At 38.4% G+C, this 15,341-nt stretch overlaps 1 protein-coding gene across 7 annotated transcripts in view; it reads right to left on the bottom strand.

Annotated features, from left to right (window-relative positions):
- Window positions 1–4,496: 4,496 nt before the first annotated feature.
- The window catches only part of ZFX (zinc finger protein X-linked), a 78,164-nt gene continuing 67,319 nt past the window's right edge, over window positions 4,497–15,341 (bottom strand). For 6 of the 7 annotated variants that reach the window (XM_080651893.1, XM_080651897.1, XM_080651892.1 and 3 more), the window contains 5 exons: window positions 11,419–11,559; window positions 10,841–10,984; window positions 10,008–10,160; window positions 9,337–9,477; window positions 4,497–8,527 (listed from right to left, as the gene is read on the bottom strand). In XM_080651893.1, coding sequence (XP_080508019.1) covers window positions 7,344–8,527; window positions 9,337–9,477; window positions 10,008–10,160; window positions 10,841–10,984; window positions 11,419–11,559 — 1,763 coding nt within the window. In that variant the 3' untranslated portion in view covers window positions 4,497–7,343. The remainder of the gene's footprint in view (window positions 8,528–9,336; window positions 9,478–10,007; window positions 10,161–10,840; window positions 10,985–11,418; window positions 11,560–15,341) is intronic. The other variant, XM_080651898.1, reaches the window with a different exon arrangement.

Genomic DNA, 15,341 nt, shown 5'->3' with positions numbered 1-15,341 from the left:
AGGAAAGAGCATACCACTCACTGTGCTCTTGTCTTGGGCCCAGCTCTTTTGCAGCTCTCAGGAGCTTGAAGCTATTACCCAGTCTAAACAGAGCCAGGGGTTCATTGCCCATGTCACAGGACTGGTGAATCTTAGTGTACCCAGCGATAGGATAAAAATCTAATGGGTGAGGAATGTAAGGTCCCAGCATTATTTCCTATGCCAAGAACCTTAGTGACACATAGGAGCCTCTGCTGAAGACTTTAAAAAAAAAAAAAAAGAAAAAAAGAATAACTACCCTAGCTGGTTTGGCTCAGTGGATAGAGCATCAGCCTGCGGACTGAAGGGTCCCAGGTTCGATTCCGGTCAAGGACACATGCACGGGCTGTGGGCTCGATCCCCAGGGGGGGTGTGTACAGGACGCCGCCGATCATTGATGTTTCTATCTCTCTCTCCTTCTCCCTTCTCCTCTGAAATCAATAAAGATATATTAAGATAAAGAAAGAAAAAAAGAAAAAAATTGTGTCTATAATATAATACATCAGCCCTGGCTGGATGCCTCAGTTGGTTGGAGCGTTGTCCTGTACACGGAAATGTGGGTTTGATTCCCCACCGGGGCACATATGGGAGGGCAACCAATCGAAGTCTCTCTCTCTCTCTCTCTCTCTCTCTCTCTCTCTCTCTCTCTCTCTTCCCTCCCTCCCTCCTTCTCCTCTCTCTCAAAAAACAAACCATCATATATCAAAATAATTTTAATTGTATAAAAATTCAAACAAATTAAAATACAAATACCAGGAGAAAATCTAGGCACATATTTATAAAGAGCCTTGGGGTAGAAAAGACCTTTTTAAGTAGGACAAGAAACCCCAGGAATCATAAAGGGGGGGGGGAGACGACATATATTTGATTAAACAAATATTAAAGATTTTGGGGTATCAAAAGGCAACAAACAATAACAAGATAAATCACAGACTAGAAAAATATGCAACAAACATTAGAAAGCTAATAGTGGTGATGGAAGGAGACTTGACTTGGGGTGGTGAACACACAGTACAGTGTACATACAGATGATGTGTTGTAGAACTGTACACCTGAAATCTGTGTAATTTTGTTAACCAGTGTCACCCCAATAAATTCAATCAAAAGGGGAAAAAAGAAAGCTAATAGGCCAAATGTACAAAAGGCTCTAAAGAGAAAATGGACCACAGGATTTGAATAGGTGATTCATGATAGAGAAAACTCAAAGGGTTATTAGACATATGAAAGTACCGTATTACTTAACTCCACTAAGAGCCAGGTCAAAATAGATTGAAACAATGATGGGAGAGTAAGCTTTTCTTACCTGTGCTATTGACTCTAACACCCACTGTTTGTAAGACGGAGAATAGGCCCTCCCATATATTGCTGTGGGAGTGTGAACCTGCTAAGGGTAAATAACCTCACACTTTGCTAGTGGGCTAATGCCAGAGGACCGACCACCAGAATTGGACTAACCCTTATTACTTCACTAGAGGCCCAATGCATGAAATTCATGCACGGGTAGGGTCCCTAGGCCTGGCCGGTGATCAGGGCCGATCAGGTTCCCCACCTACCCGCCTCCTCCTTCCCTGCCACCCACACCACCACCGCAGTTCCCCACCTCCTGCTTCCCTCGCACCCTCAGTGCCCCGCCACCGTGGATGGTCGCCCATGTTCCGGCCTGCCCCCCTGGTGGTCAGCGCACGTCATAGTAAGCGATTGAACTCCCAGTCTCCCAGGGGACACTTTGCATATTAGTCTTTTATATATAGAGATGAGGATGACATAAGGGAACTCTTCTCTGCCTTCTCTGAATCCGGGCCTGGGAGCGCTGGGGAGAATACTGCAGCCATTCTCACCCAGGTGCCCCATTTCTCTGGTTGGAAGCTAAGCAGCCTCCCTATAGCTCACAAAGGGGAGGGTGGGCCCCACACCTTGGAGTAATTGGCTGTATCCCTCAAGGCCTACACTGGGGGGGAAACAGATGTGGCCTCCAGACTTCCCAACCCAGCTTTACAAAATGAAGTCACACACTCAACTGGTGGCTTCTTGTGTCTATTTTCAATGTGGTTAGAACCCAGAGAGGATGGGTATAATTAGAACCTCCAAAACCCCAACAGACGCTTTGCAATCCCTCCCCTTACTTCAAAAAAGCCCAGGCAAAAGGAAACGGATTCTGCTTTTAAAGCCAAACATAGCATGAAGCAGAAACTGGCCTCTTAGATAAAAGCAAAATAATATAGTTCTAGTGAATTATTCTATTTTCGTCAATACATTTGGATATTTCTGTGGTAATTCACGTCATGAATAAATGCCATCTACAATCCCTAAGCAAGTTTTCTGTAGCAAATTATCCTAATGGCTTTACAGTATCAGCAGGTCACTACAATGCCAAATCCCTTGTGTTCACTGATACCAACAAGTAACTTGGGACCAAGTGAATAGGAAAAAAAAAAAGGGAGAATCAGTCTTTTGAGTTTTACCTCAAACTTACTAGACTACAAGAATTGCCATCTCAGAGGTCACAAAAGTGATTTTAAAGTCTGAGCAGGTGCCCTAGCTGGTTTGGCCCAGTGGATAGAGCATCAGCCTGCAGACTGAAAGGTCCCAGGTTCAATTCTGGTCAAGGGCACATGCCCGGGTTGTGGGCTTGATCCCCGGTGTGGGGTGTGCAGGAGGCAGCTGATCAATGATTCTCTCTCATCACAGATGTTTTTCTCTCTCCCTTCCTCTCTGAAATCAATAAAAAACAATTTTTTTAATAAAAAAATAAAGTCCGAGCCGGTGCAGGTGTTATACCTATATGCAACACTGATACTTTCAATTGGTGCTAGAAGTGCTCAACTACTAAAGGGGTCACATCACTTCCAGCTTATACTGTGTCAAGAATTTATTAACCCTGTGATTTATGTTTCTTCATTTCCATGTGTGTGTTTGTGTGTGTGTGTGTGTGTGTGTGTGTGTGCGTGCGCGCGCATGCACGCACACACCCTGTCTATAGCCAACACTCCACTAGGGTAACTTAAAACAAAATAGGAATTTATTTACAACAATAGCAGATGTCAAAAATAACAGGAACAATATATAACAAATCCAAGAATTATTTTATGAAAAAGGCAAACAATATATACACAAAAGACAAAACAAAACCCAAATGGGCAAAGTTAATTTTTACTTTACCTAAACAGCTACCGATATGGGTTTTCAGATATGAATTACTTAAGTAATGTTGGGCCAATTAATTAAACACATACACACTTTCCAGTCCTTCTCTTTTACTTGCTGACTCTTCCTCTGAATTCTTATCCACCTTTGAGGAGTGTAACTTAGGGGAAGCCATACAAGATTAAGTGCAGGCTATTTACATGTGGACTAAAGGATTTACTTACTGACCAGCAGGCTCACACTTTAAAAGGGGTAAATCCAAGATATAAACTGAGTCCCATGTCACCTTTAACTGCTTATCTCTGGCTTGTGTGTATATGTGTTTCTAATCTTTGAAGTTCCTCAAGTGCTCTAAAAGTGTTTCCCAAACTTGAGCATGCAGCAGAATTACTTGGAGGACATGTTAAGACACAAGATCACTGGGTCCCACACCCAGTTTTCTGATTCAGTGGGTGTTGGGTAGGGCTGAGAATTTGGCAGCACTTGAAAACCACTGCTCTGAAACAGCAACCCTTTAAGAGTTTGACTGGTCATGCTTTTCTTTACATGAATTCTAGAATTTGTGGGAGATCAAGGAAATTGTCAATACTAAGATTCCCAGAGAACAGAGCGATACACTGCCTGGGATCATAGACTGGTATGATGTTATCAGGTATTTTATTACAACTCAGTTTCTCAGCATGCTATGATTTTTGTCCGATTTACGGCTCTGGACAGTGACATTCACCATGTCCTCTTGATCCTTTACCTCAAGTTTTTATTATTTACTGTCTCAACTATTAGGCAAATACTTATTCCTACATAGTTGAAGATCAGCAGGATCTCATCTTTAAAAATCAATGATTGAAATCTATCTTGTTCTTTTTTAACTCCTGATAACTTTTACCTAACTTCTCTTATTATGACAATAACCATTTTCTAGTATGTTAGTGTCTTCTAGAACCCTCCAAACTGGGCACAAAGGGGAAACTCTAGGGCAGGGTTTCTATGGTGGAGGTGGGGACAACCCCCACTAACCCAATGTGCTATGCATTGATACTAAAATGAACTTTAAGTGCTCTCAAAAACCACTTTATGCAAAGGAAATTTATCTCCGGGGAATTGGAGATGCTAATAAAACAAATCCTTTATGAAGATAAAAGAAAAAAATAAATTTCAAGGACATGCTCATCAAAGGACTCACCAATCACCTCTTAACTCCTCTGAAATACTTGCAAATCCGCAGGGCTGAAATATTATCAGTATTTGCATTCAAGTCATAAAATTCAAAGCAATCAAGCATTTTGAATTCCACTGCTGCATAAAAGGAATTAAGAAATGGGGAAATGAAAATAAACCACTGCTTTTGATGTTTATTAGGCTTACAAAAACTGTACATTTTTTTTTTCTTAAGAAAAAGCATTAACTTAGTACTGGTATCAAATAGACTAAACATTCAGTAACAGGAAAATATTCTGATTTTTATTTTTGCACGTTATTCTCAAGTACACAATTACAATAATGTCACACATCCCTATATGATTTTCTTTTTATGTATTTTACTTTTTTTACAAAGTGTACAGAGGGAGGGACATACAATATTTAATAGGATATTTCTACAGAACAATAACTTATATTATGTCCTTGTAAAAATCTGTACCTCTTTAAAACATTTAACTGAAACATCCATTTTTTTTAGCTTTGCTAATCAAAATTGTTTTAAGTAAAACTAGGTTGTAACTAATGTCAGTACATAACAGTGACTACAATTTCATTTTCTCTTTATACAGACAAATACATTTTATCATATTCACTTGACCAAACCCTTAAATAGCTTTTAAAGGTTTCAATATTGTGCTTTAAAAAGAAAAGAACTGTGTATGATTCCAGACTATGTAAGAGAAATATAAAGTGTGTAAAATGCTGTGTTCTTTATCTTTCAGTTTATTTAAAAAAATATAATGACCAATTATTTATATTTTCTGTATTAATTTTATAGGATGTTTTAAAATTAATAAATTTCCACTTTCACTGAAGTGTTTTTACATTACCTCTGGGAAAAATTAAAAATTAGGGGAATTTTAAAGGTTCTCAAAAAAAGAGCTTTCAAGAATAGTACTGCAGGGCAATGAATCACACAATTTTAAGTTACTTTTTTTTAAAAAGCACGTTATAGAGGCCAAGAGGGCACAGGAGCTCCCACTGGGACAGGCCCATGCCTTGGTTTTGACTGGCATTCAGGTTGGAGTTCATACCAGCTTAAAAGTACTTGACTTAGAACTGAAGTAAATCAATCCAATACTTCAGACGCTTGCCAAACACACGATATTTAGAGTTCTAATCCTATAAACTCTTGAATACAGATCAACGGCAAAGAGAAAGATGAAAGGTAAAAACCTAAAAGCACAAAGAGGATGGAGCACCATAATGAAGTGGCAAGGCAGCTATCAAGTGGGAAGAAAAGTCCAAAATCTCCCACGACGTGCCAGGTACTCGTATGTGCTGACAGCCAATTTAAGGACCCCCCCTCCCCAAACTGTCTTCTGTTCTCTAAAATTTATTCTAACATAACCAAATTCTAATTAACTTTAGCGTTCCTTTTATGAATTTATAAATCTGAGTCTGAACTATTTGTTTTAAAAAAAAATCAACTCAAAGAAAAATAAAACAGTGAAAGACATGGTGATGTTCCAAATAAGGCATCAGATTATTTTCCTCATGCACTTAAAACATACCTTTAATGTTATGTTCTAATCAAAGCCAACTTGAGTGTTAAGTTTTTGAAAGTTTCCTAACTACAACTAAGAAATAACAGAGTAGGCTGAACTTGCCAAGTGTAAATCATAATTAGCACCCGATCTCTGATACAAGAAGCCGTAGCTTCTTTAGTCTCCCTCGCTTGGTAACAGAGTTCCCTCGGGGGCTTCTCAGAGAGAACTGAGGAAGGTCTGTCTGGATACTCGTTAGCTTTTCAGAAAAATATAAAGGCATGGAGCTGAAGGTGTATGAAAACATTCTATCTAGAAACATCTTAACTTCTATTTTTCAATTACCAAAGATATTTAAAAGAAAATACCTTTACTCTTTAAAAATACGAGTGTCCTTATTTTCCTTCTAATTCTTCACCTGAGTAGTCTCTCTGAAGAGCATGATTTAAAAAATGCTCTCATACATCCCTGCATCTTTCATGTTATTGTAAATTTAATACTTTTCATTATAGATTTTAAACAACTACTACTTGGGGTTGTGTGTATAAATATGTAAAATAAGCAATACACACAGATACATGTTTTATATATATATGTGCATATACATAGTTCAGGGTACATATACATATATAAAGTTGCAAAAGATTCTATGAGCCACAAATTACCTCTAGGAGATTCCAAAATGCAGTCCTCAATAAGTCTCATTTGTAGCACACAACCATTCCAAGACAAAGCAGCACAGACAGAATAATCAAAATACAACAGGATCAAGCAAAATTTGTCAATAAAGTTTTCTAAGACTTTGCTATGCAGACAAAAGATGTAAATACTCCAAAGAAAGCCCCCCAAAGGTATATTTTGTCCACTAAACAAAATGAAAAGTAAGCACAAACCCACCCACTGTTCTTTACTCAGCAATGCCAGGGATGCAAAGCTCAAATAGAAACTTTCATTGTCATGTGGTCAGAAAAGATTAAGCAAGACAAGTACATGACTTTCGTGTTAGCCTAATTGGACGTGACTGTTAAATCTCCCATTTATGTTAGATGTCTCTGACAATTTTACTGTAAGAAATTTATGGGGGGGGGGGGGAGAAGAGAATAGTTACTCTGAAAGTAATCATGTTGACTCAATCTAAAGTTACCCTAGCTTTATGTTAAATGGTCTTAGAAGAGTACCATCAAGATAATAAGCAAGGTAAATATTTAAATAAATATAAAACTAATAGAAAATTTTAGTATAGAAGCAAGGATTACTTCATTAAAAGCAACTTGCTTGTTGCTGCTTTTCCCCATTAATTAAACAAACTGAATAGAATTCAGAACACACTACTGAACAAAATGTTAAAAAAAAAAAAAGTCAACTACAAGCAATATTCTATTTGTACACAGAATAAATCAATATACAGTATTGTATGTGAACAAGACTGATTGGCTTTAAAATGAATTTTCTGCTTCAAGGCCAGCATCTCCACAAACGTCTGTAGAAGTATTATTAGGGCAGGCCCACTTCTTTATGATGCCGCATTATGTGCTGGTTCTTTTCCGAAGGTCTCCGGAACCCTTTCTTGCAGTACTCACAACGGTGAGGGTAGTCTTTTGTATGAATGGAAATAACATGCCGTTTAAAGCCTGAGGCATCTGTAGTGCTATACTCACAGTACTCACACTGATACACCTTCCTGCCACTGTGTGTCTTCATATGCTTTTTAAGCTCATTCTGCTGCCTAAATCCCTTTCTACATCTCTTGCACCTAAACGGAAGATCTTTTGTGTGAACCGAGAGAATATGGCGACTTAGAACAAATGGATCTGCAATCTTAAAGTCACAATGTCTACACTGGTGCATTTTTTTACCCTTGTGGGCAGCCACGTGTTTCTTAAGTTCTGAGGGCCTATGAAAGCCTTTATCACACATGTCACACTTATGGGGGTAGTCCTTCGTGTGAACTGAAATTATGTGTCGTTTCAAATCACTTGAGTTTGAACTCTTGTGGTCGCAATGCAAACACTGGTGTGTTTTGCTTTCTTGGTGAATAAGAGCATGTTGCTGCACCTCTTTGGTATCTGAGAAAGTCAGAAGACAAATGTCACACTTGAATGGCATCTCTTTACTATGCTTAGTCTTTACGTGCGTTTTCAAGTTAGAAGAGTCTGCAGACCTATATTCGCAGTACTGGCATTGGTACGGCTTCTCCCCGGTATGGATGCGCATGTGCTTTTTGAGCTCTGAGGGGTGACGAAAACCTTTACCGCACTCCACGCAGATATGAGGAAAGTTCTTGCTGTGGACCGCCAAAAGGTGGCGATTCAATAACCCTTGTTCAGCTGTTTCATATTCACAGAATTTACACTTGTACATTTTGTTGGCTCCTTTTTCCTTATGCACCATTTTGTGAGTAAACAAAGCCCCAGCATGAGAGAAATGCTTCCCACATTCATCGCATTCGATGGCCTTCTCTGTCTTGCTGGTCAGCTTGTGGCTCTCCAGGTGGTTGTGTAAACTTATCTTCTTGTTGGTAGTGTAATCACAGTCAGTACAGCGGTACTTCTTCTTGGCAAGGTGTTCAGGATGGTTTTTCATGTGCCTTTTCAAAAAACCTCTGGACTTAAACTTTTTCCCACAAATCATGCAAGGATAGACAGTCAAGGGATGTCCATCAGGGCCAATTATTATTGCTAAGAAAGGAAAAGAAAGGTACATGAGAGATCAAACCAAGTTCTATTTTGGTTTGTCAAGAATTTAAAGGGTGTGTTCTGGACATTATTGGGCAAATACTCCTAAGTTAAGCTATTTGCTACTTAACATTCCTTTTAGCATTTTTCAACATAGGAGATACATCAACCTTGTCATAAAGAGGAGCCTGGTCTGCAAACTTTATTTGGTATGACTGTACCAACCTCACTCCAGTTTAAAACAATAAATGAATATGTAACTTATATTAACTAGTGATTAAAGCTATTATTATCAATTTAGAAATCAGTGGGAAATTATTCATAAAAATAAAGTGTTGTAATCCCAATTTCTTCTTTGGTTATTCCAAAAACATAATTTATGTCAACTTACAGTAAAGCTTAAATGGGCATACAAAAATAGACAGGAATACATTTCATGAACTGAAGTACCTGTTCTGCTGCTCTGTAAAGTATGCCTCCTTACGCTGACATAATTAGATTCTTTAAATATATTACTTTTTAAAAAGTTAATGTTTGTAACATATTTGAGGGATTTCTTTTCATTTCCACAAAAAAATCACTCAGTTTTTAATTATTTTCATCCATGTTCGATCCATTCCGTTTCTTTTTATCCAAGAAAATCATTCATGAATATCACTGAATTCTTAAAATTATATTTTCAACTTTGATATGCAAAAGTTACATGTGGTCTATAGCAGCTAAAATGCCATCACAACACCTCTGTGGATACATACTAGTTTCATCTGAGAGCTCGCAAAGCACGCTGCGCTGTGGAACTCGTGTGCCCTCACCTGTTTGGTACTGCCTGGAATCAGGTCTTCTCCTTTTCTTTGGTTTTTGTTTAGCCAGTCTGCCGAGCCCAGCAGACTCATCTATGTGCAAGAGGGCACTTGCAGTGCCATTCCGGTTTTCAATTCCATCAGAATTATTACCTAACGATGCGCATTAAAAAACAAAATTATACTGTATTATAAATTATAAAGAATTAGGGATTCTTTATTAACTACAACAACGAAAAGTAAGCCATGATACTCATGAATGACAGAAATTCCCCATTCTAGATAATGGGTTTCATGACCATATTTATTATAACAAGACCGGAAGAAATGGCCTAGCTTCCAAATCTAAAAAACACATGTCAGCATTTTGCCCCATGGACTCCCTTGTCTCCCAAAATCGAAAAGGCATGGGACAGATATAATCAAGATGCAAGTTTCAGCTTGAAAGCCTGTGTGCTTCTTGCAATACTTCATTCTACATGCTATATACATGAAGAAAAACCTTGTTAAAAATAAAGACAAAGTAGACTTTATAATCTTCCTCTACTCCTGTTCAAATCAAGTAACCATTATAGGGTACTGGCATTTCAGATTTCTGAAACCTAAGACCACAGAAACCGTTTTTCAAGCATGAATTCACATTCAAGAACCAACTCAATTGGAAGAGCTGCTATGCAACTTACCGTAAGCTGCTGCCCACGCTATTGGCATGAAAGTTTTGATTTCATTGTCATCGATTTGCTGTTCGTGTGCGGCGGCTGCTGCGGCTGCTGCAGCGGCATCCTCTTCTCCTACGATCACTTCCATATACACTTCATCAGCAATTTCAGCAACATCTACATAGAAAATTATATAAACTTTTGTGGCCAGGTTTACAGAGATTACAGGAAAGATAGTGTCATTTGAATTCAATTAATAGACAAGTAGAAAGAAGATTCAAATGTTATATACCTAGAACATAGTTTTCACATATAAGCACTCAAATATTTGAATGAATCGTTCATTTCTTGGTTTTCACCATAATTCATTTTTTCATTGTTGATACTATTCGTTTTTACATTAAAGTTCTTAGAATACATAATGAGTTATTGGTGTTTCCCTTGGAATATGGCAGCATAACAATCTCTACAATAATGCTACTTGTTTCCTTTAAATATTGGCCATATCTAAGATTTTTTATTTTTTTACTTTTTGTTAATCCTCACCTGAGGATATTTTTTCCATTGATTTTTGGAGAGAGTGGAAGGGAGAGGGAGAGATAGAGAGAGAGAGAAACATTGATGTGAGAGAAACACATCGATTGGTTGCCTCCCACACGCACCCTGACTGGGCCCGGGGATCGAGCCTGAAACAGAGGTACGTGCCCTTGACTGGAATCAAACCTGGGATCCTTCAGTCCACAGGCTGACACTCTATCCACTGAGCCAAACCGGCTAGGGCCATATTTAAAGTTTTTTTTTAAAAAAAGAGCTACAAGAACATTACATTTTCGCCCACAGAAAGACCACCTACTTACTTAGATCTTCATCTTCTTGCTGAGAGTCATTGACAGTCATATAAACCATCTTTTCTCTTGGCACACGAATACTGCTATTCTGATCAAGTAGTTCAACTCCATGGTCATTCTCAGGCTCACTCTCCACAATGTCTACGGTGCCACCTATTAGGGAAGATGACAGCTCCAAGAATTTATGAGAGAACTTCATTTCCACCTATTTCACATATCACATTTTACATACTTTTCTACTGCTACATTGGAAACCTCCCTTAAATATAATTTTATTTATTTCAGAAAGGAAGGGAGAATGGGAGAGAGATAGAAACATCAATGATGAGAAAGAATATTGATCAGCTGCCTCCTGCACACCCCCTACTGGGGATCAACCAGGTAGGTGTCCTGAACGGGAATCGAATGCCAACCTCCTTGTTCATAGGTGGATGCTTAACCACTGAGCCATGCTAGCCGGGCTGGAAACCTTGCTTAAAAGTTATCTTCAGAAAAGGTTTCAAATGTTCTCAATCTAATCCACCCAAAAGTAATCAGGTTGAAGGGTTCAGATCAGGATGAGTGATATGCTGAAGGTGTCCTCTTACCTAAGTCATCCTCTCCAGGGTCAGCTTTAAAAATGTACACCTTGATGACTTCAGGGCAAGAACCATCCACTTTACAAGGATCAATTTCCGACTCTGCCATTCCAGAGGAACCACCATGTTCTATTTTGCCAGCATCATCCACTAAAAAAGGCAGGAAACACATTACAAATAACATTAGTAGGTATTTAAATGTTACCATTTTCAAAAGTCTTTCTTACAAATATAATCTTTAAGTCGATTCACATAAAAATGAACGATTTTACCTAGACAAGTAGACACGTGGAGCATGATGGGAAATGTGGCCAATGGCTACGCTAAAGCCTGGTCATGAAGGGTCTTGTGTAACCAGGAAGAGAAGATCAGACTTGACCCTTGGCTGGAGGTTTCTCAATCTCGTCACGTGTCAAAATCTCTTTGGGAACTTAAAAACACAGGCCAGCGCCCAGCAGTTCTACAGAATCAGAATCTGCAGGGGTGGGACCTGATATATAGACAGATTAAGAGGTACCCTGCCCTAGGGATTCTGATCAGAGTTTTGAGAACCTCTGCTATAGGTGATGGGACACTTCTACGCCAAGCAGTGACGAAGTGAGATCACCATTTTTGCTATACCATGCTGACCTTGAGAAAGGTGGACCCAAAGGGGTTAGGACATGAAACAGGATACCACATGTGAATCTACTTCAATAATGCAGGCGACAGATACCAAGGCCTCAAATCAGGCAGAGGCAGTACAGATGGGGAAGAGGGCTGGATTGAGGCCTAGACTTGAGGCCTATCTTAGAACTAAAATGGCAGCACTTGATGCCCAACTAAAAATTGAACATGACAAAGGATAACTATGGAATTTCTGACTTGGGTGATAAGCAACTGGGGAAGAAATGTTAAGAAGAGAAATGAGGAAAAGGATCTCTCTTCCTGCATGTTAATTTAATTAAGGTCCAAGGAGTAACATCTCTGAAAGGTCTCAGAGCTGGTGTCTATCCCTATCCCTCTGTACTCATAGCACCCTTTGATTGTTTCTCTGAGTGTACAATTCACTATATTGTTACTATCTGGGGTTTTCCACCTAGCTTTCCCATTGACAGAGTAGAACCTGTAATTTCATTATTCAGTCTTTTAAGATAGAGTCTGGTGATAGTAGATGCTCAGAATATTGATGAACCAATGATTTAATGGGTGGCTGAGATGTGAAGTCAGTTGCTGGATATTCCAGTCTGAAAGCTGAAGGCTGACACACAGATTTGGGAGCCCATCAGCTCCATGCTAAGCCAGCCTTGAGAACCTGCAAGAGCGGGCTGAGAAAATCCTGGGAATGTCATAGTCTAAGGGAGGGCCAAGAAGAGTTCACAAAGGAACTCAAGAAAGGAAAGCTGAAGAGGTTGATGGAGAGTCATAAAGGAAGCTAGGGAGCTAAAAGTTCCAAGAATTCTACTAAGACCCATGGCAATAATGCAGCATGCATTATTCAAGGAGGAATGTCTACATTGACCAGAGTCACCTGGAAGTCATTGATGTTCCTGGTGAAAAGTGGTGTAGTGAAGGGTATATGGAGTCAGATGTCGGTTGAGGATTCAATGGAAGCTATGAATTTCTTTATGAAGTCTAATTTTAAAGTGAACAGAGAGGCAGTGATTAGAATGGGTTGCAGGGTCAAGGACTTTTCTGTTTAACTGAGAAAAACTTATGCATGCTCAATCTGTAGGAGAAAATAGAAAGTGAGCGGCTAAAACCAGACATGGTGTGAAATTTATGGATCAAGATCTCAGAGAAAAAGGGAAACGGAAATGAAACTAGGTGCAAAGATAAAGGAGCCCTGGCCGGTGTGGCTCAGTTGGCTGAATGTCATCCTGTGCAACAAAAGGTCTCGTTTGATTCCCAGTCAGGGCACATGCCTGGGTTGCAGGCTCGATCCCCGGTAGGGGGTGTGCAGGAGTGGGGGGCCAATCGATGTTTCTCTCCCTCTCCCTCCCTCCCTCTCTCTAAAAAAAAAAAAAAAAAAAATCAATGAAAGCATATTTTTAAAAAAGATAAAGGAATTTTCCTTAAATAGGAGAAAAAATATGCTGTACTTCTGAGATGAGAAAGTAAACATGGATGAGAACATAGCTACATTGTGTTTACAGAAAGGGGGAAGGTTGTAATGCAGAAAATTGGAGGAGTTCATGACTGGTGGCTTCAACTGTAGATATGAAATAGGAAGGAAGGACTTGGTTACCAGTGAGAAAATGGCAGACTGAGTTAAGAACTTAAAAAGCTAGAGAAAATGAGTTGATCCAGGACAAGCTTGATGATATGAAGGGTCAGAGACCAGTTGGTTAAACTCTGCAGTTTAAAAAAAAGAGAGGTTCTCTGAACTCTGAATGTAACTACCTATATTCAAGTATCTTGACTATGTTTTATAAAAATGGTTTGTAGGGGGAAAGAATCAGCATTATGTCCTAATTTCTGGCCTGATATGTACCTGCCCTTTTTCAAAGCTAAATATTTTTATGATATACCCACGCTGATTGAGCCAATGTTATTTTCTTAAAGGTAGCTTTGGAATTTTAAGCTGAGATAACATTAGAAAAATGAAGATCTCACCAAACTAGCAGGAAAGTCCTGAATAAATTTATGTCTTCAAAGAACTCATCTCTGACAGGTGATATTGTTGATGAAGCTTGGCCTCTTTTGGCAAGGTTTGTCCAAACCGATTCTAACAAGTACTAGAAAATCAAATGCCCTTGTGTTTACAAAGAACAAGGTCAGGCTAGCTGTTTTTGCGTACACTAGTTTGTCGGTACTCATAAAATAAACCTTTGATGATTGGAAAATCTAATCATTTTTGGGCTTACAAAATGTCATGTATTTACCTACAACTTGAACTAAAAGACTTTTCTGTTTGTTTTCATAAATGTGTGGGAAACACATTTCAAATATACAGGCTTACCTGAGCCAAGCAGAGCTATTCTATCATTTGACAAAAGTAGAATTCAACTTTAGATTTTCACCTTGAGAATTTGCCCCACTAACTCAACCTATGAAGTTATTCTAAATATGAAATATTACAGAAGTGATTTGTTTTAAAAAATACTTTGCTGGTCCTCTTACTCAAAATTTCACTCTGATTTTAATGCTACCATTAAAAATGAATTTCTATTAAAAACAGACAAAGAAGGCTTAGATAAAATTGAGTCATCATACCTATGATTTCTACATAAGTGCCTTCTTCTAATGCAGTAAAATGAAGAACTAGAGCTTTAGAATAGACCTCTCCAAAACAGAAGAGCATAATTCCTAAAAATTAAGACTACTTCTAATAATAACTACCATTTGCATGGCATTTCACAACTTCCTTAGCATTTCTATGTACTTTTACTAACTTGATTCTCATCTTTTCCAGATAAAGAAATAAAGGCTCTGAGATGGTATGTGACTTGTGAACTATTAAGGTGAACTATTAAGTGAGAAGTGCGAGACAGAGTGAGGAGGTACCTGTCTTTAGAATACAGATCTTTATTTTCATCTTTTGATTTTTTTTAAGAAATTTATGTTCACTGTATATAATTTAGTATTTTAAAAAATCAACCATAGTCCCACCAACCAGAGATTCTATCATTATCTTAGTAAATTTCCTTCCCAGTTTTTTCTTTTAAGTAAAATTGGCATCACATTTTCCTCCAGCCTTATGGAATAATAATCTTTGTATCTCATCCAGCAGTTTTAAACTGTAAAACTGAAAAAATTGACTTAGCAACTATCTCATTAGTAATAGCAAAACTATGGCAAAATATAGGCATACTTTATACTGCTTCAAGGGAGCTTCAGTAAAATCCATGAAGACCAAAAATTAAGGGTTGCTTATTTGCAATACTAACAGATGTTACAGAGTCTAAAAATATAGTTAAGACTTCAGAAAACTCAGTAGTTCCTGGAAAAGA

Source organism: Plecotus auritus (genome assembly GCF_963455305.1).
Source record: "Plecotus auritus genome assembly, chromosome: X".
NCBI lineage: Eukaryota > Metazoa > Chordata > Mammalia > Chiroptera > Vespertilionidae > Plecotus > Plecotus auritus.
Note: the sequence above shows the minus strand (reverse complement) of the source record. Positions and strands in the feature narration are given on the sequence as shown.